General features: G+C 30.9%; 1 protein-coding gene across 1 annotated transcript in view; it reads left to right on the top strand.

The window, feature by feature from the left end:
- The first annotated feature begins 728 nt into the window (after positions 1-728).
- ADAM2 (ADAM metallopeptidase domain 2) overlaps positions 729-21965 on the top strand; it is an 88449-nt gene continuing 67212 nt past the window's right edge. Inside the window, exons 1-6 of the mRNA XM_016127367.2 lie at positions 729-783; positions 1363-1439; positions 6538-6593; positions 16357-16435; positions 20528-20604; positions 20961-21129. Coding sequence (XP_015982853.2) covers positions 729-783; positions 1363-1439; positions 6538-6593; positions 16357-16435; positions 20528-20604; positions 20961-21129 — 513 coding nt within the window. The remainder of the gene's footprint in view (positions 784-1362; positions 1440-6537; positions 6594-16356; positions 16436-20527; positions 20605-20960; positions 21130-21965) is intronic.

Raw genomic sequence — 21965 nt, 5'->3', positions numbered from 1 at the left:
AAAATATCCAATAAAATTCACTAATATGTTCACCAAATGACATGTACAAGAAATAAAATAGCTAAATATGATTTTTAATAGCTGCAACTATAAATGAAGCAAATTTTAACAGTAAAATAGAAAAACATAGTGTTATATTCATTCAATGTTTAATATATGAAAACAAGGAAAAAACAAAACTATTGCTACTTACAACATGTTTGGATCTTATAATCATCATATTAAAAGAACATTAAAAAGTATATGGTGATTGATTCCATTCATATAAAGTTCAAAACCAGACAAAATTAATCTATGGTATTAAAAGTAACTCCTGTCCAAGGGCCACCATGGTGGTTCCATATTTTATTTCTTGATCTGAATATAGGTGCTAATTATACTGGTTTGTTCACTTGAATATTAGTTGAGCTGTGTGTCTATGGTTTTTAGAAAATATGTTTATGTAACTTCAATTATATAGAAATCTTCCTGTTCATTAGCTCATCATTAGTTCATAGTTCATCAATCATATCCTTTGAGAGTGATTTTGGTCTTTTTTTTTAGCTTCAAGGCGGCTTCAAACTGAGTCGAAGCCTCCTACTGCATAAATTTAGGGGCCAAGACCTCCCTCATTCAACAGCGAACCGTTCCTCCCCATCCCCCTTTGCTTCCACCGTCAACTGCGCTTCCAACTGCTTTCTAGCTAAACTAACTGCCATTATTACGGCTGGCATCCAGGACGTCAAGCCATGCTGTGCCTTCTCTTTCTGCTCATTGGACTCATCGAGATCCAGACAGACACTGGTAAGTACAAAAACCCCTCCTCTAACCTGTTATGATTGTCAACTCTCCCCTGGGATTCCTCTGAGAGGCTGGATAGCCTCAGGAAAGTGCTTTCTTGCTGGGGAGGCAACTCTGTAAGCCCTAGTCCATTCCCACGTTGCCACCTTCCCCAACCAATATACACATTAGATGTGAAGGGGCTTTCCCGCTCACTTTGGGACCATAGAAAAGATGGGAACTGCCATGCATGGCTTGATTAGATGCTTCCGGATTAGTGTTTCATATATTGCTCTGCATTTTTGACCTCTGGATCTTGTTGTTGGAAGGTTGGAAGGACCTGAGTTTATTAGTACTGAGAGTGCTTGGTCCTATTGTGTCAGGATTACCACAACTTACCCACAGATTAATTTTTCTAAAGCAATATACCTGTCCTCTTTACAAAGTCTTATAATCAGAGAAAGACTGTGAATCTAGGGTACTTGAAAAGATAAGAAAAATAAGCAGTGGCATATAGAATACTATGAATTTTAGATGAGGAAATAACAAAGGAAGCTATGAGGCAGTGGGTGTTGTTCTAATGAAACATTTTGCACCTTGCAGATTCTCAACGACTACGTGTGCAAATTACAATTCCAGAGAAAATACGGTCACTATTAAATGAAGGAGTCGAATCACATGTAATTAAGCACTAACATTTTTCACAATCTAAATACAGTGTGACTATTTTGTTATTAAGAAGTAAACCTGGCATTTTTCATCCATACACACTTGCTGAATTTTATATTTACATTCAATTTTTTCTTAAGTAAAAAAAACCTTTTCGAAAATGAACCAAGATTAACAATGTTTTATAGACATATGTTGCAGTGATGCTTGTTATCAAAGGCCTAAATCACATCTGTTAAATTTGTTTCCCCTTTGAGTGTTTGAATAATCATTGACTGATCCAGCTAGGTTCTCACTCACTCACCAAACTATATTTGGAAAGAATTGTTGTTGTTGTTGTTGCTAAGTAAGCTTATGGATTCCTTATGTGGGGCGACGGTCATTTGATTTAATGAAATGTTATGTGAATGATTTTTACATTTTGATTGCAAATATGTCTGTCATTAAGACTGTTCTTTTCATGCCATCTTAGTTCATCTTGGTTCAGGCTATTAATTTTTCTCTTTTTGTCTTTAAATTTTTACTAATTTCTAAAGAAATGAAATGGGTTTTTTGATGCACCTCGCCTCCTTAATTTTCTTTTGGAGGGGTAGTAAATGTTCTGGTAATTTGAATGCAAACACTTCCTTAGCAACCACCTGCTTGTCACCCTTACGCGGATATTACAAGCTTAAAATTTGCAATGCATCATTTCAAAGATGAGTATTTATGAGAATTTCGAGTTTAATTATTTAAATAGAAAAATAAGAGATGAAGTATTTAACAGTATTATAAAAGGGTTTTATATTTTATGCAAAAATATGAGTAATTGCTAGGTCATATTAGAAAATTTACACAGAATCTATTTAGAGGGCAATATCTTCAAACAGGCACCACTAGATTCTGATAGTAATTCCCATAAGACTGTTGAATAAAAATCACCTGTCCTCAACTGTCGAATTCGTGAGGAAAAAAATTTGACTATTTTGTTAATGTCTCTATCTCCAGTGCTTAGAGCAGTGCTGAATATATATTAAGGGATTAATAGTATTTTTTGAATCAATAAGCATATCGTATTTCCTGATTCAACAAATGCTACGGGCAATATGAAACAGTATATGTTTATAATTATTATAATTAATAAATAAAGAATAAAGATCATAGAAGAGAATATTCAACTTTAAAAAACTAGGAACTTTTAAAACAATAACTAAATGAAACTTCTAAATGTGAAAAATATAGCATGAAAGTAAAAAAAAATCAAGAATTAACAGTAGACCAGGGACAGTTGAAGAGACTAAATAGCTGCAACATATAAATGGCTAAGGGAAAATGGAGGATAGAATTAGAGGCTCAAGTATAGAATATTTGGAATTCCTGAAAAAGAGAAATAAAAAACCTAAAAAGGTTATATTAAACATATATTAACTGAGAAATGAGTTTTAAAAGAATCCTCACACCAGGCATCACAGCATTGAGTATATAAAAATCAGGTAACAATGTGAGCGACTGAAATCAGAATACCAAAGTCAAGTTTAAAAGATCTTCCACATTGAAATAATAAATACACTAATAAACTTTCAAAATCAACAACACGGATGAGACAATAGTGAAATAAAAGCTTCAATTTTCTTAATTTAAATGATTTTCCATTATAGTATTATTCAAATGAGATTTCATTCAGAAATTAGGGTATATGAATAATTTTTCAGTTATAAGAGAAAAAAATCATTAAAATAATGTACTTCAGAAGGTAGAAATTGAAACTAAACCAAAGAATAACGAAAAGAGGAACTAGTGAAAAAGTAGTGAATATGTATAACTTAAATTGAATGTACAATTGTAATTATAACAAGTAAAATAATAGAAAAATATGTGTCTCAATCTAATAATCAAAATAAAATTTAAATAAAACTGTTAAATAAAAATTAGTTAAATTTATTAGAAATTACATATTTCGAATTCATTTAAAAATATGTGAGAAACATCTAAATTATATGAAAATAGAACTCTAACACAAAAATAAGTAAAATTATACCAAATTGTAACCAACAATGAACTTGTTAACTATATTTTTATCAGGCAAAAATAGTTTTAAGGAAACACAAAATAAAAGTATAAAGATTATTAATAGAAATGGAAAAGTTGATGCAGGAATATATAGAATAGAAATTTTAAAAGTAAAAAAATGCATAAATGTTTCAACAAACTTGAAAATTTTGAGGAAATAAGCAATTTTATAGAATAACAAACTCATAAGAAATGGGAAAATGACCAAGACTTAAAAAAATTTGAATTTGTGTACAAAAGTATCTTCTTAATAGTAAAACTGATAATAATTCATAAGTAGAATTTCTTTGACTTATGAATGAAAGAAGGATGGCTATTATGACCTTTTCTTATCAATATTACAATTGATATTATAACCAAGGAGTAGGATGAGGAAAGAGTACAAAATACTCAAATATTAAAAATAAGGAGAAATATAGAACAAAAATAAGAGAAAACATACACAAATATATATAGATATATATTTACATGCATATTTAATAATATTTATTGGTAAATAACTCATATTTTTGATAAAGTGTGTGTATTGTGTATATACATATACATGTATGCATGTGTGTATATATACATATACATATATATAAAATACACACTTTTGCTAAAAATATGAGTTAATTACCAATAAATATAAGACTTCTTTAGGATATAGTTTTATTGAACCACTGATAAAATTGGAGAGATAGATCATATTGTCAGTGAAGAATACTAAGTATTTTCTGAGGTTGCTTTTCAATAAATCTATAGATTGACTACAGTTTCAATAAGGAATTTCATGGAGAATGGCAGGTTGAGTCTAACATCCATATGGAATGATAAAAGGTCAAAAATTGTTTATTTTGAAGAATAAAAAGGTGATTCACATCAAAGTATATTTTTAAAATTTTAGTAAATAATATATGATATTGTCTAAAGAACAACTAATAAATTAATAGAACTAAATAGAGCACCTGCAAAATAACCACATACATATAAAAACTTTTCAATCCAATGGTAGCATTGAAATCATTGAATAAAGAATGGGCTAGTTAATAAATGGTGGAAAAACAGTTAATAATATAGAATAATAATAACCTACATTACTGCCACATTATACACCAAAATTATTTAAGATAATTTAAAAGCATACATCAAGAGTAAAATAGTAAACATTTAGAAGGCAAGAAAATATATTTTTAGCACCTTATAATAAGAAAGAATCGACCCCCTCCCCCCCAAAGAAAAAACCACAAATTCTTAAGTTAAAGACTAAGGGACATCTAGATTTAACTACATAAATAAATAGCCACCAATAAACAAAGTGAAAAAGGTTCCAGACTCACATGTACAATCTATATAATATAACATACAAAAAATATTCAGAATATATCAAGTATTCATAAATATCAATACTATAAAAAACAAACAACAAAATGGAAACATGTACAAAGTTCATTATTAAACTTGAGTAACAAAAAAATCAAATATACAAATTGAGACATTTACAGGGAATTGTCAAATAAACAATTCCCTGTAAACTATTTTATATTATTAATGACAAAAATTTAACAAAACAAAATATGATAGGATATGAATAAAAGGATAATATTGACTGTTCGTGAATGCCTACAATAGTACAATGAATTTGAAGATTAACTACAAATTTCAAGTTGTGTAAATACTTATCTTTTAATAAAATAAGTCCACTCAACAATTTAGTTTAACATAAACAAAGCAAATATTGATAAGAAGACATGTCCAAGATTATTGTTGGAGTTTTGCTTAAAATAGTAATAAATAAATAAATAAATAAAACTAAACATCCATAACAGTATAGATAAACAAACTGTACTATATTTAGAAAATAGAATATTATGCCACAAAGAAGTTCATGATAAAGCTACATGTATTTGTGATGATAATAGCAAATGTTTGTATGCTTACAATGTCTGAGGGAGTGTTTTAAGCACCAGATCCGATTCAGCAGTGAAATATTTGACTTGTAGAAGGACTATGTCAGTTAAAGATAAAATTTATGCAAAACAAAACCATTACTTAAACACCTACAATTAGCATAAATATAAAAATATATAGGAAATAATAAATATAAAATTCAGGATGTTAGCTAGAGTGTGATAAACAGAAGTAACTCAGGGAGAGGTACCGAGAATACTTAAAATTGTTTTCAAATACTTGTAATATTTTTATTTTTAAAGTAAAAATTGGTGACAAGTCATTTTATATAGTTTTCTTTAATGTTTCTCTCCCTGAAACATGCAATAATTAAAAATAATAATCATTGGTGGCTTATAGAAAAGTTCAAATGTCTTTGAAAAAAAATCATGCATGAAGTTGAAAGATTGAAAGCTTTCCTCCTGAGATCAAGAAAGAGACAGTGATGCACCTTATTATATTTTTTATTTATCTTTGTCCTGGAAGTAGTAACCAGCTCAATAAGGAGAGAAAAAAAATTTGAAATAAGCTTAATAATTGAAAAAGTAGAAATGACACTATTATTATTTACAGATAAAATGATTGCTTGCAAAATTAAATCTAAAATAATCTAGATAAAATTAGAAATAATAAAATAATTCAATAAGTTCTCCAGAAACAAGAATAAAATAAAAAAATTAATTGTATTTTTAGTCTGTAAAACAAAAATATAAATGAAATTTTTTAAAAGTTTCAGTTTACACTACATAAAAATTAACACATAAATAAATCTAACATATAAATTTCTTATTGAGTAATTTAGTTACATTCTTCCATTTTAGGTAGTTTTGTAATGGCATCAATCTTTATTGAGATACAATTATTGGATGAAAATAATCTTTCAGGTTCTATTTTAGTGGATAACTTTAAAAGTTAACAAATAAGAAATTACACAAATCATATTATTCTACCCATTTTTATTATGAAAGTCAATATTTTAATATCAAATTCTATTGAAATACATCCACATTAAATAATAAAGTTTCTTTTTTATTGTATTTGTGTGTTTTAGAATGTAATTGTCATTAATATAAAATGATAGTTCTTCTTTCTAATATTTTTCTTTGTCTTTTTAAAATGCTCTCTTGCTAGGTGTCCTACAACGTTGCAATTGAAGGGAAAACATACACTGTAAACCTAATGCAAAAGTAGGTGATCTACATTATTTTATCACCTGTCTTTGTTTTATTTATAATTATCATTTATCATTATTCAGAATGTATCTATTTTTCATTTGTAAATGTTTCTAGTTACTGGCTGTTCATTTGTCTCTTATTTTTTTCCTTTAAAAAAACCTTTAAAGTCTATGTAATCAATATCTAGAACTTGAATCCGTAGTGTATGCCCCCATCTTCCTCCTTCCCAGTAGCACCTAATTTCTTTTTGGTTATCCATGTGTTTTCATGGAGGATGAATTTTGATAATATTCTATCTTTATTAAAACATAACTATGACTTATTTTGAGTTTCCTTACATTCAACTCCATTTGAAAAAACATAGATTTTAGGTAAAAAGAATAGTGATAATTAAAAAAATAAGTTTATATACTGTGTCCGAATGTAATAAGAATTTAGAATATAATTGTAATTAGTCAAACTTAATTCCATGCCAGCTGGTGAGTTTGGGGAAAACAAGCACACCATACTAAGAAATAAAGAAAATCCAAAATTGTAATGATCCTTTTAAAAATGATAAACATAGACTTCTAAAAATAATAACAGGCAGAAGTCTGCAAGTGAAATTACTAAATCAATACAAAAATAAGAAATACACCTGCATCATTTCTACATTTCATAGCTGTAATCCTTTTGTATGTCATAAAGCTTGGAAAATGTTTTCTATTTAGAAACTGAATGATATTAGCTTTAAGGAAGACATTGAAAACTTACTCAAAATTTCTTCTACATGGAGAAAAAAAATGCTACATTTTTTGCTAGGAACATGTAGGGAAAACCCAGATAGACTCTCACAATCAGCGCTACTTCGAATGCCAAGTGATGGGCATGAGAGTGAGCCACTGGTCAGGCCTAAAGTGTTCTGTGAAACTGTCTACAGCTACACAACTATAATATTTATTCAAATGTTTAATATATTTTGAAATACATAAAGCATAATTGCTTAGAAATATAAGAAGACCTGAATTAAAATGCAACAATAGCAGTTGATTTCTTAAGCTTTTTTTATATTAGGATAAAAGAAATAAAATATACAACTAATGATGATACAGTAATTTATAAATCATGCTTTTCTTTTCTTACACACAGTCAAAGCACGGTTTGACAAAAAACTGTCACATGCTAGAACACAAAATCTTTTGAAGAGTAACCACATTCTCAATGACTAGCACAATGAAATCTAGAACACAATGACAATGTTTAATGAAAGAAACATCAGCTTTTTGGAAATTAAATCATGGTCACCAAATAATTCTTGGCTCCAAAAAATTCAAAATATTGTTACCAAATATCAATAAAGTAACCACAAATAGAATATTATAAATCAAATTTTTTATTTATTACCAAATCTGTCATCATAGTAAAATGAAAAGTTTTCCCTGTTTTTACATTTTATATGTGAGATGAGTATAAAGTAATACTGGGGTGTAAAGGTGGCCCTTGTTTGTGGAGTCATGAAACCTTCAGTGACCACTGTTATTGGTTTTCCTAAAGCCTTGGCAGTCCTTTCCCAGGGTATCTTGGTAGCTAGTTTCAGGTTTAGCCAACAGTTTACATATAAATAGAGTGATACCACTCATACTCTCAACAGACTATGAGGCTTGGGCTGTGTGCAGAACGAGGTCCAGTCTGTGCCGTGTCACAGAAATTTGGCTGTCCTCTAGAACCTTCAAACATATGAAATTATAACAATAGGGATCAATTTTATCACATTGCTCAAATGTGTTTTTGCCAAACACAAGAATCGATCTAGATTAATATATTGAGAGTAAGATTAATTAGAATGAGTATCGTGACATGTTTTCAGATACTTTATAGTTTGTCTGTGATATACGAGTCATGCATTTTTTTGTTTGTTTATATCTAAGGATTCTATAATTTTTCAATTTGAGGATTAATATTCTTAATTCGATTTTGAAACTTCTTGTCAATTTTAAAATTTATTTCTTTTTCCTCATTTACTCTATTAACTTTTTCTGAATGTTGTTGGATATATATTGGGGCCTCTTATTTGATATAAGCTTGGGTGAATGATCCTTTAGTTCTTCCAAGTAAGCAATTCCTGACTCAGTTATTCTGTCATATTTATTTCTAATAAATTCTTTCACATTTCTCATCATTCTTTTTCTAAATAGTTTTTTTTTCATTTTCAATTACAGTTGACATAAAATATTATATTAACTTCAGGTGTAGAAAATAGTGATTCCTTATTTATATAATTTCTGCAGTGATCCCTTGATAAATCTAGTACCTATCTGACACCATACATAGTTATTACAATATTATTGACTATATTCCTTACACTGTATTTTACATCCCTATGACTATTTCATAACTACCAATCTGTACTACTTAATTCCTTCCCCTTTTTCACCCCTCCCATCTGGCAACAAACAAAATGTTCTCTATGAGATTGTTTTTGTTTGTTTATTTTGTTCTTTAGATTCCACATATAAATGAAATCATATGGTATTTGTCTTTGTTTGACACTCCACTCAACGCAATAGCCTCCAGGTCTATCTATGTTGTTGCAGATGTCAAGATTTCATTCCTTTTTATGGCTGAGAAATGTTTCATTGTATATACATACCACTTCTTTTTTATCCATTTGTCCATTGACAGACACCCAGCTTGCCTCCATATCTTGACAATTTTAAATAACACAGCAGTGAACATGTATATGCACATGAACCTTTGAAGTAATGTCGGATTCCTGCAGATAAATACCCAGAAGTGGGATTACTGGGTCCTCCTTTGTCTCTTGTTATAGCCTTTATTTTAAAGTCTATTTTGTCTGACATAAATATTGCTACCCTAGCTTTTTTTTTTTTTTACCCGTTTCCATTTTCATAAAGTATCTTCTTCCATCTCTTTACTTTTAGTCTCTGTGTGTGTGTGTGTCTTTCAATCTGAGGTGAGTTTCTTGTTGGCAGCATATGTAAGGGTCTTGTTTTCTTACCCATTTAGCTACCCTATGTCTTTTAATTGACACATTTAATCTATTTACATGCAAAGTAATTGTTGATAGATATGTAGTTACTGCCATTTTATTATTTATATTTTCAATCTTTTTCACTTCTTTTTCTTAAAGTAGTCATTTTAACATTTCTCATTATACTGGTTTGGTGGTGATAACTCCTTTAACTTTTCCATTTCTGGGAAGCTCTTTATTTGTTCTTCGATTCTAAATGATAGCTATACTGGGTAGAGTAATGTTGGCTGTACATCCTTGCTTTTCATTACTTTGAATATTTTGTACCAATCCTTTCTGGCCTGCAAAGTTTCTGTTGATAAACCAGATGACAGTCTTGTGGGAGCTTCCTTATAGTTAACTAACTGCTTTTCTCTTGCTGCTTTTAAGATTCTCTTTTTGTCTTTAACCTTTGGCATTTTAATTATGATGTGTCTTGGTGTGGGCCTCTTTGGGTTCACCTTGTTTGAGACTCTCTGTGCTTTCTGGGTTTGTATGTCTATTTCCTTTACCAGGTTAGGGAAGGTTTTCATCATTATTTCTTTAAATGGGTTTTTAATTCCTTGTTCTCTCTCTTTTCCTTCTGGTACCACTCTGATGCAAATATTCGTGTGTTTGATGTTGTCCCAGGGGCCCTTTAAACTATCCTCATTTTCTTGGATACTTTTTTTTTCTTTCAGCAGAAAATAAAAGCTTTATTGGAAGGGAAAGTATATTTCCATATGTGGAAGCGGGCCTGAGCAAGAGAAGCTTGGCTCGAAGGCCTGAATACATTTTTCTTTTTGGTGTTCTGTTTGAGTGTTTTCTGCTACCTTGTCTTCCAAATTACTAATTTGATTCTTTACTTCATCTAATCCACTGTTGATTTCTTCTAATGTATTCTTCATGTCAGTTATAGTATTCTTCATTTCCAACTGGTTCTTTTTTTGTTTTCTATCTTTGTTTTTATGTTTTCTATATATTTTATGATGTTCTCACAAAGATCATTGAGCATCCTGATAACCAATGTTTTGAACTCTGCATCTAGTAGATTGTGTGTCTCGATTTTGCTTAGTTATTTTTCTGGAGTTTTGTTTTATTCTTTCATTTGGGACATGTTTCTTCGTCTTCCCATTTGGCTGCTTTCCTCTTTTTGTTACTACTTATTAGGTAGGCCTGCTTTGTCTCCCAGTTTTTGTAGAGTGGCCTTATGTAGTAGATGTCCTGTGAGTCCCGTTGGCAGTCTCTGTGGTTACTTGAGCTGGATGCTCCAGATATGTCTTTTGTATGGGTGTGTGTGCCCTCCTATTGTAGTTGAGATTTGGTTGCTGTTTGCATGTTAGTGGGAGGGACTGACCCTTGGGCTGATTGATTGTGAGGACTGGTCGTGGCTACAGTGGAAGAGCTGTTGTGCAGGGGCTGACTCTACAGACCAGGATTCGCTTTAGCAGGGCTTAGTGCTATCCTAGTCTGCCCTTTGGGTGTGTCATCTGTGGAGGTGATTGGGTGGTGATCTGTTGTGGTATGAGTTGGGCAACGGGGCATCTTGTTTCTGGGGCCTCTTGGGAGGGGCTCTAGTGCAGATGAAGTTCAGCCACTACCTGTGCCATACCCAGGGCTACTTGATATAAGTTACAAAGTAATCTGCATATATTTGTCATTTGTACTGGGCTTAGAGGTGCCTGGGAGAGGCTAAGAGGTGAACTGAGACTGGCTGCCACCAATGCTCGGCTCGGGGCTGCTTAGCAAGAGGTCTGAAGCACACTGAGGCCAGTTGCTCCTTGATTGGGATTTGTGAACCTTTGAGAGATTTTAAGAAAGTCTGTGGCATGAGCCACTGTGGGCTGTTTTTATGGAAAAGCCATTGGAAGTGGCTTAGGTGGGCCTGCAAGTTGGGTGGGGCTCTGTCTCAGGGAATCATTCTGCATGCTGGATCATGGAAGGGCTCAACAAACAAACAATGGCTTCTGCCAACACTTTTGTTTAAGAGGAAGCTGCCTCTCTAGCTCCTGCCTCTAAGCCAGACAGTTGAGTTCTTCCACATAGGTCCCTGGTGACTTTCAAGCTGCTGCCCCAGTGCTGGAGCTTAGAGCCAGTGAGTCTGTCAGCAAGTCTGTATAAGGGCCCTTTAAGAAAAATGCCTGGAATTCCAGCAGTACTTCATCTCACTCAGCCATAATCTCTTCTGGGTTCCTTAGCTGAATCTATTCGTTTGCATTGCTTATCATCTGAGGGTTTCAGCAATGCCGGGACTACTTGTATTCTATTTCACATTTGCATGAGATATAGTTTAGGGTTTTCATTTTTGCATGTGATGTTTCTACCACTGTCAGGACTAGGGAGCTTCCTTCTGTTCATGGTCTGTGGATAGCAGGTATTGATTTTTATCCTTCCTGTTCATGAACTGCAGAGGATGCTTCTAGCTCTATGTTCTTAATTGGAAGGCTAAAAATAATATGTTCTCTTACTAGGGACAATGTTCTCATCATAGGGAAAAGAGGGCATTAAGGCATCAGAGACACCATTTGAAAGCACAATTCTAGTTCAGCTTCTGTCTTGGTTTGCACGGTGCCACCTGCTCACGTTCAGCAGTGGCACAGGTCTTTGTTCCTACTTTTTTGGATCATCATCTTTAAAGCAAGAGTCAGTAAATTCTTTGGCAAAGGGCCACATAGTAAATATTTTATATTTGAAGAGCACTCCATCTTTTTTTGGTCTCTAAAATGTTGTATGTTTGGTAACACTCACCTGTGAAACTAACTTAACCTGGAGTTCCTTTGCTTAGAAACTTTCTTACTATTGATTTAATTTCTCTAAAGTTTTTATAATTATGTAGATTTTCCTCTTGAGTCTGTTTTCAAACAGTGTATTGTTCTAGGTATATCTCCATTTCAATTTAACACTTTAATTTATGATATATAGTTAGTTCATAGTATTGTCATTTTTTTTCAAAGACTACTATTTCTAAGGTCATTTACCTTCTTGCATTCTAATATTATTTCATCCTCTTTTCTTTTTTCTTTGACAAATCTCACCATATCTTTGTGAGATTAATAACCTTTCCATGAACAAACTTTTTTCTGTTGTTGGTCATCTATCTTACATGATTTTTGTATTATTGCTTTGCTTTAAGTTTCTTTGGGTTTATTTTGATTTTGTTTATAACTTCCTCAAATGAATTCTATCTTGCTTACTCATCAACTCTTTTTATTTTTCAGTTTAATTTTTTTCCCCTAAATACTGTTTACCTGCCTTCCACCTCTTTGGATATGTAGAACTTTCTCAGTTTTCCATTAGCAAACATTTTCTAGTTTATATTGCATTTCTTCTCTGGCTAATAAATTACTTCATTATATCTTTAATGTCAATATATGTGACACTTTTCTAGTTATTACTTCTAATGATTCGAACCCAGAATATTTTCTGATTTCAATTCTTTAAAATTTGTTGAGACTTTGTGATGTAATGTATATTCAATTTTTGTAAACGTTCTATATGTACTAGAAAATGGCATGTATTCTGCAACTATTTTCGACATTGCTTTTAATCATATCATAAACTTCTTCCATATTCAAATAGATTTTTCTATTTATTCTGTTATTTTACAATACATATGTGTTAAAAATCTCAATAATTTTCAGATTAACTCGTATCTTTTTGTTCTGTAAATTTTGAATTATATCTTTCAAGATTATAAAAATTTTAAGGTCTAACTTCCTGAGGAATAAAATTTTAACATCATGAAATAATTTTCTAGTAATTAGTTTGTCTTAAATTTTAATTTATCTGATGTACATAAAGTTACATTAATTTTCTTTTATTATTTGTAAACTATATTTTTATTTCGATTTTTTATTTAGTCTAGATTTTTTTAATTGAATTTGAAATTTTTCTTTTTAATACAGCCTAAATCATAATTTTTACTTTGTAGTTATTCTTTTCAAATTTTAAAATAAATGATTGTCTACATACAGTCATGAATTCAAGCTACTATTTCTTTCTAATAGTTTTTATTGTTTTCACTTTTATATTTAGCTCTAGAACTCATCCAGAATTGATGTTTGTGTATTTTGTGAGCATAAGAGTCAAGATTTAATAATTTTTTCTATTAATCATTCAATGGATCCAACACATGCTATTGAGAAAACAGACCAACAAACCTTTTTCTCACTGCACTGTAACATAATCTTTGTCATAAATCAAATGACTGTTGAGGGGATCTTTCTGTATTCTTTTTTTCTCTTTTGTTAGTTTATATGTTTATTCTTGAGCCCTCTTTACCTACACAAACTCCACACAGTATTAATTATAATGATTCTATATAGGTCTTGATACCTGGTCTTATTCTACAGTTCTAAAATGTCCTTGCTTTTCTTCAATCTTTGATTTCCTGTATATTTTTTGAAATAATTTTATTATTTTTTTCTTTTATCTTTTTATATTCCTTTTTTCCTTAGTGTTCATTTTAATAAATCTATTATTTTATATTATATCATTTTCCCTAATTTAATTCTTCGTTATACAACATTTTACTCTTCTTTAGTACTTTCTCTAGATCAACATATTAATTTCTGAGTTATTAAATCTAATATACATTATCATTTTTGCTGAATATATTGTTGCTTAATATTTTTAATTCCACTTACCTTTGCCTACCTTTTCATTATTTTTTTATATATCATAATCCTGAATACTTTTGAACCCCAGTGAGATATTACAATTATTTTTAGTGAAATCAATATTCCTTTATATTTAAGCAAAAATTTTCCCATTCTGCTGCTCTTTATTTCTTCTTACATTTCTATTTCTATCTGTAGTTAATTTTCATGTCTCAGGATTTCTCTATATTTCTGTTACAGGTCTACTTGTTTTTAATTATATTTGTTCATGTTCATTGTTAAATTTTTACTTAACCCTATTCTTAAAAACTTTTTGCTGAAATGAAATCTAGGATGACTTTTTAAAAATGACTTTAGCCCTTTTAAATCATCATTTTGTTGCCTTTTTTCTTTCTTCGTTTCTTTTTACAAAGTAGTTGTTGGTATTATTGCTGGGTTTTTTTTTTTTTTTGAAGATAACTTGTTTCCTTTTTCCTCTTGATACTTCGAAGGTTTTATTTTAGCTTTCACCACTCTTTTAAAAAATATTTAGATATGATTTTTTTTTCTTTTATCATGGTTAAATTACATAGAGCATATTGATTCTGTATCATCGTTTTAAAAATAGCTCTTATTTTCATAGATTTTAAGTTTATCTCCTTGGCCATTATGAATGAATTCAAAATTTGGCAAATTATTTTACAGGGAAGCAAGTTATGTATTTGATGCACTTCAAAACATTCAGCATTTTCATTCCAGGCCTGCTAACCACCAAAGTTCGGCTTGTTTCTAGCTTCCTCAATAATGGCTTCCTCCCTGGGACAAACATTAAGATTTGGATTCGTTCTCTGCCAGAAAAAAACAGTGCCTGCATATCATCAGCTAAATTTCTTTATAGGCCTTCAGATAAAAATTGGTGTATTTCCTGGATCCTCACCCCACTGTGGGTTATTTTCTTTTTTGTTATGACAAGAAGACAAAATTTTTTGTTCTGTTTGTCAGTGTCTTGGCTCTTGGACCAGGTGCTATAACAAATCTAGACTGTCATAGCAGTCATAATCTTTATATAATACTTGATTGGGAAAATGAAAATGTGATACCTATACCTACCTTTCTCTTTGTATAGACTTTTTAGTATATTCTTCTCATATTTACAAATAATATATTTTAATATGAGATCTTCATCTAGTCTGTTGAATTCATGTCATATTAGTTCAGGATTTATGGACCATTTATTTTCCAGATATTCTTCTAAGTGCTTGAAATGTATTAGTTTATATTGTTATCAGATGAATCTCTTAGTGTATATTGTTATCAGATGAATCTAATAGTGATATAATAGTAGATTAGGAAGAATCTTAGAAAGTGATAAATGCTTAAGCAAAAACATGGAGCAAAGTAAAAATTATCTTTTGGAAATCCTATGCTTGGTAATTTTTTTATAAACATGTCAGGATTTAGCCTCACCGGGAAGTTGATATATAAGCAAAAAAGACTTGAAGTACATAAGACAACGAGACATGTTGAAGAACATCCCAGGAAGGGGCAATAACTTCTGCAATTATCAGTGTACAAGCTTTACAGTTATGTTAAATTTATTTCTTGATATTTTATTATTTTGATGCTATTATAAAAAGTATTTTTTAAGTTCATTTAATGCATTCATATTATTTTGCGAATATCACCATCATCCATCTCCGAAACAGTTTTCAGTTTCCCAAACTGAAACCCTACCCCGTTAGAAAATAACTCACCCCTCCCAATCCCCTGGTAAACACCAGTCTTTCTGTGTCTGTGACAGAACTTATTCTAGTTATTTCATATAAGAAGAAGCATACAGTATCTGCCTTTTTGTGACTGCCTATTTAGGGTTGGATAATATTTTATTGTATATATATACCGTATTTTGCTTATCCATTCATCTGTTGATGAACACTTGGGTTACCCTGAGACAAAAGTTTGCCTGTTGTATTTAAAAAATAGCTAAGAGGACAGTGTAACAGTAAAGTGAGTGAAGGGAGGACTAGAGACTAGGTTTTTTAGTAAAATTAGAACAAAATCAGAAAATCTCTTTGTTTTTCCCTCTCTCCCTCTACCTACCTACCTAATTATAATAAATGTAATAAAATAAATCTTTCCAAAATAAAAGTGAAATTTTTCAATAAATAGTTTTATCTTTATTTTACAGAGCTTTTTTACCTCATAATTTTAGAGTTTATGGTTATAAAGGCCCAGGAAGTATGAAACCTTTTGAACATCAGTTTCAGGTATGATTTTTATTGTCTGTTTTGCCTTTGTTATGTGAGTTTCTGTGATCACCTTAATTAGGATCCACATGTTGTTGGAGTACAAAGAATTTTAGTTTTGTTTTGGCATAAATTTAACTATTTCTTTTTCATGGTGTGTCTTGGGTAAGCTTTTAGGCACAGATGATTATCCAAACCAAAAAATGCTAATAATGTTTTAAGCTATTATTTTATAATGATGTACACGTGTGTGCTCATGTGCCTGTGGCAAAAAGGTAGAATAGATAGTGAGGTACTCAAACGGAAAAAACATGACTTGAACTAAAAAAACTAAATCTGAGAGGGAGACTCCAAAGATTTGTCTGAAGTATTTTCAGGGACCAAGTAAATATAAATGGAATTTAATGCACATGTAAGAATATATTAAATGTTCGTATATTTGGAATACTTGGAGCTTCATTTTATAATGTCTGTAATTTGTTGGAGAAATAATAAAATGTACATAGAATTTCTTGGATTATCTGTGCCTAAAATGCTGGTTTTTTGTTTTGTTTTGTTTTGTTTTTGTTTTTTTACCTTTGCCTCAGCTTTACCAATTCCTGCTGGTTAGTTCCCATTTGCATTACTGATTTCTATGTAGTGAATCTACTGGTACTTTGAAATTAAATATTTTTATAGAGACTTAGCTTTCAACAGTAGAAATAATAGATATGGTGAATAATTGCTTTAAATTTTGCTGAAAGACTGGATAAATATATGTGAACCATCTATAGAGCAGTCTGTACAGAGAGATAATACATAGTCAAACCATGTTATGACATATACATATGTATGTATGTATGTATGTACTCACACAAATATATATATATGTATATGCATATGACACTTATGTGTGTGAATGTGTATATTTGTGTCTGTCTGTGTGACAGAGAGAGAGAGCAAGAGAGATAGTTAGAATTAGAGAGTCAAAGAGATACATAAGGCCATAATATCCCACACCTGAATTTTATATAATTCTGCTACATCTAATACTTAACTCTGCTTCCTATCTCCCAGGATGTAACCTTATGAAAGATAAACGTATAATTAAAAAGACAAAGAATGTTTTACTAGTAACTTGTATGTAGTAAGTTGTTGAACATTAGCCTCAAATGTAATGAATACAGTCATGTGCCACATAATGACATTCTTATTAATGACAGACTGCATATACAGTGGTGGTCCCATAAGGTTATAATGGAGCTGAAAAATTCTTAATGCCTAGTGATACTATCGCCATCATATTGTTGTAGTGCAATGCATTACTCATGTATTTGTGATGATGCTGTTGTAAGCAAACCTGCACTGCCAGTTGTATAAAAGTATAGCATATACGATTAGTACAGTGCATAATTCCTGATAATAATAATGAACCACTATGTCATTTGTTTATGTACTAACTATGCTATACTGTTATCATTATTTTAGAGTGTACTCTTTTTACTTATTAAAAAAAGTTTACTATAAACTATACATTGTGTTACTCCAGCAACAGCCTTGAACATCTTGCTGAGCTTGGATTTTGGAAAATAGGGTGTAGTCTTGACTCAAATACCACAGGTTCTCATTTTTCTTACTGAATTTTCATACGTTTTCTTGAATAGCTGTTCATTCATCTTCTCTTAGAACCATTTGTTCCTCTTTTTCCAGAGGATTTAAATGGTTGTTTATATACAATTTTTATTTATTTTGCTAGGGAGCAGATTTTTGGAGCTCCTCATGCTGTTATACCAGAGGTTAATTCTCTACATCTTCAGTTTTAAAAAATAAGTTTTCTTAATATATAATACATAATTTTTCTCTCCAAACATTTTATCTTGTTCCATTGAATCCTGGCTCTCTATATCTCTATCTCTATCTCTCTCTATCTCTTTCTATATCTGTGTCTATATCTATATCTATACATCTATATTATCTATATTCAGGTATATATCTATAATGAGAAGTATCCTTTTTTGTATTATTATTCCTCTGAATGTTATGTGCTACGTCAGTTTATTTCAAAATTTTCTCTTCATTTTTGGTTTCTACTAGTTTATTATGATGTGCTGAGGTCCTTATATCTTGTGGAAATGAACAAAAACCAAACAAATGAAAATAAGCAAAGGCTATTAATTCAGAGCTTGCCATAGTAAGGGAGTCAGCTACCATCACTTGTGTTTCGGCATATACACTAAGACAAGAAGAGGAGTAAGAAAGCTCTACATAATAGGAAAAAGGGAAAACTTCAGGTATGGCCTGGTTGGAAGTCGGTAGCATTGAAAAACTGTAGGTGGGCTAACTAGAAGTGAGTATTTGGCTTTCTCTGGTTGATCTTAAGTTGGAAGCTGAGACAAAATTTAGGTAAACTAAATTGTTTAAAACAAGTCTTGGTCATTTGAGCTGATTATTACAGAAGTTATTGTTTTGCTTCTTGGACTGTGACTGGAGATAGCAATGTGACTTTCTACAGTGTCTAACTTGTAGAAGGCTGGTTTTCTGGGCTAGTAATTGTCGATAAAAGGGTCGATTTCCTGGGCAGGTTGCTGCAGGTTGTGGGTCAGAGTTCTATTTTTATAAATAATCTAGCCATTGTCTATGTGCATACTTAGTGTCTCAATACATTTAGGGAAATTTTGGTCATTATTTTTTTCACATATTTTTAGATCTGTGTTTTCTTTCTATTTCTCTGGGACTCCCATTAAACATGTGTTAGATAACATTGTCCCATAGGTTGCTACAGCTATGTTTCCTTTTTAAAGGTTCTTTTCTCTCAGCTTTCAGATTTCGTGATTTCTATACGTTTATATTCTAATTTTTTTTACCCCCCCCTTTTTTGCAATATCTAAAATGCAGTATATCCAATCTAGTGTATTATATTTTAAATTTATTTTTGTTGTAGAATTTAGAGGTCGCATTTTTGTAACCTTTATTTCTCTGGTGAATTTCCTAACTGCTTCCCTATTATGTCTACATTTTCCTTTTGTTCTTGATCACATTTTTAATATCTGTTTTTTACTAGTTCCAAATCTTTTGTTATTTTCGGGATCAGTTCTCTTTCTGATTTTTTCTCTTGACTATGGGCCACATTTTCCTTTTATCACATATCTAATATTTTAAAATCATACTAGCTCTATACAGTGATCACTCTAGAGCTTGTGACTCTTTTCTCTAAAGAGTTTCCATTCTTATTCCAGTAGGTAATTAATTTTGCTGGAACCAGTTTCCAAATTCTACCCTCCTGTGTTTGGAAATAGCCAAAATATCTTCTTAGTTCTTCCAGCTTTTTTGGTCTTAGTTTCTGCTAAGCTATTTGAGATCTCTTCCACATAGTCTCAGTTCAGATATAAATGAAGAACTTACACCTGAGTTAGCAGCACACATTTGGGTTCCTCACTCTGTGACTTCTTCCTTTTCTGGATATCGCAGCTCAGTTTCTAGGGATTTGAAACCATGATCAGTAAGATTTTTTTTTTAATTGGAACTTTAGCTATCTCTATCTTGTGCTGCCTTACTTTGGGTAGTGCCCTCCATTGAAAACCAATATAAATACAAATCTTAGTAAATATCATGCTTTTCTTCTAGTGTTGATTCTTTTCTCCTGCTTTGCCCTGCTTACCTTTGTGGTTGGAGTTTTGAAATTATTTTTCCAGAGTTCATATTTGTAATTTATAAGAAGACTAATCCAATACAAACTACTCTGTTATTACACTTCAATAATTTTTTTAAATAATTCTGTTTTGGATTTATTTTTTTGTTTGTTTTTGCTTTTTTATGTCTACCTTGCAAACTTAAGTCAAAAGGGTTTGAAAACATAAATTTTTGATGATTTTACCTTGATCGTAATGACCAAGAATGTCATGTTTATAATAGGAAAAATATGGAAGTATTCAAATTATTTTTGAATGTGTGGGAAAATTTTTTGAAAATTGAGCCAAATGTTCCATCTAATAATCCTGTAAATCTATTTAGGAAACAATGTGAATTTGATATATATGTACTAATAAACATATCTGTTTTAAATATTTGAAAATAGTACCTTTAACATGAGTTATTCTAATAGAGATATATGTATTTTTTTTTATTATTTTTCAGAATTCTTGCTACTACCAGGGGTATATTGAAGGTTATCCAAATTCTATGGCTATCCTTAGCACATGTACTGGACTCAGGTTGTGATTTTAAAACTACAAAATGGATTAATTTTTTAGAATATTTTTATGGGAAACTGTCTTTGGTAATATAGTATTGAAATTCTTGTAATGTCTTCTACTGTATTCTGAATTTAGATTTTATTTTTATATGTTTGAAGACCATGAATCATCAGCAGCTAGGCAAATACCAATAGCATTACTATTCTGTGGTACTCAGTAAGATTGTGGATACTTAGGAGCTTTTTTCTAATTTACCATCTAAGACTAAGACTGAAAATTATCTGCATACTATTAAAAAACTGAATAAATGGCATATTATCAACTTTGAAAATGTATTATTTTATTTATTTACTTTTTTTTTTTGAAATGTGTAGGGGCATACTACAGTTTGAAAATGTAAGTTATGGAATTGAGCCCTTGGAGCCTTCCATTGGTTTTGAACATGTGATTTATCAAGTAAAACTTAAGAATACAGGTTCTTCTTTATTTGCTGAGGAGGATATTGAGCCAATGGAAATGCCTTATAAAATACAAACTATAGAGGTAAGTAATTAATTGAGAAAACTATATGGTTATTTTATTATTTAAGAATATAAACAATTATTTTTTCTGATAAATTATTTACATTAATATATATGGTAAATGATAGATGATAGATGATAGATAGATAGATAGATAGATAGATAGATAGATAGATAATAGATGAATAGATGGTGGATAGATGTGTCAGAAACTATATGGCTTATACTAAAAGCCTTAAAACTAGCCATTCAAATCTCCAGAACTCCAAGATGGCATTTTCTACTATTAGTGGCATTTTTTTTTTTTCTGTGACCTAGACCCTTATTGTCTATAGGTGTACTCCTTTCTCTATATCCATTATATCAAAATTTTGATATACTAAATACAAATGCCATTCACATAAAAATTGAAGATATGTATCTAGGGTTCTGAAGTGAATCACTAGTGTCTTTTAAGGCAAATGCTTCAGGAGCAGCCATTATAGTTTCCTCAAGATGCAGGGTTGATCTCTTCATACAGGGAAGGAGAAGCTGCTTAAGAGTTTAATGATCCCAGATTCATCAGAGACTTTCCCTATTGTTTCCATTTCAATTTTCTGGATCTCATTTCTTCTCAATTAATGCCTTTGCTTTAACAGTAGAAACCTTGTGATGTTGGAAGTTCGATTTGTGTTTTAATTTATCCACTTACAGAATGAGATTCTGGGTTTGGTTTCTACCATCTTGGATCTGCAGCTACAGTAGTAAATAAAGGGTTTTTTTTCAGGGTAGATATTACTTCAGAGAAACAGAACCAACAGGATAGATGTATACATATGTGTGTGCACAGTAATGTATATCTGGGCATGTGGCTTAGTC

This window comes from Rousettus aegyptiacus, unplaced genomic scaffold (genome assembly GCF_014176215.1).
Source record: "Rousettus aegyptiacus isolate mRouAeg1 unplaced genomic scaffold, mRouAeg1.p scaffold_m13_p_11, whole genome shotgun sequence".
NCBI classification, from domain to species: Eukaryota; Metazoa; Chordata; class Mammalia; order Chiroptera; family Pteropodidae; genus Rousettus; species Rousettus aegyptiacus.
Note: the sequence above shows the minus strand (reverse complement) of the source record. Positions and strands in the feature narration are given on the sequence as shown.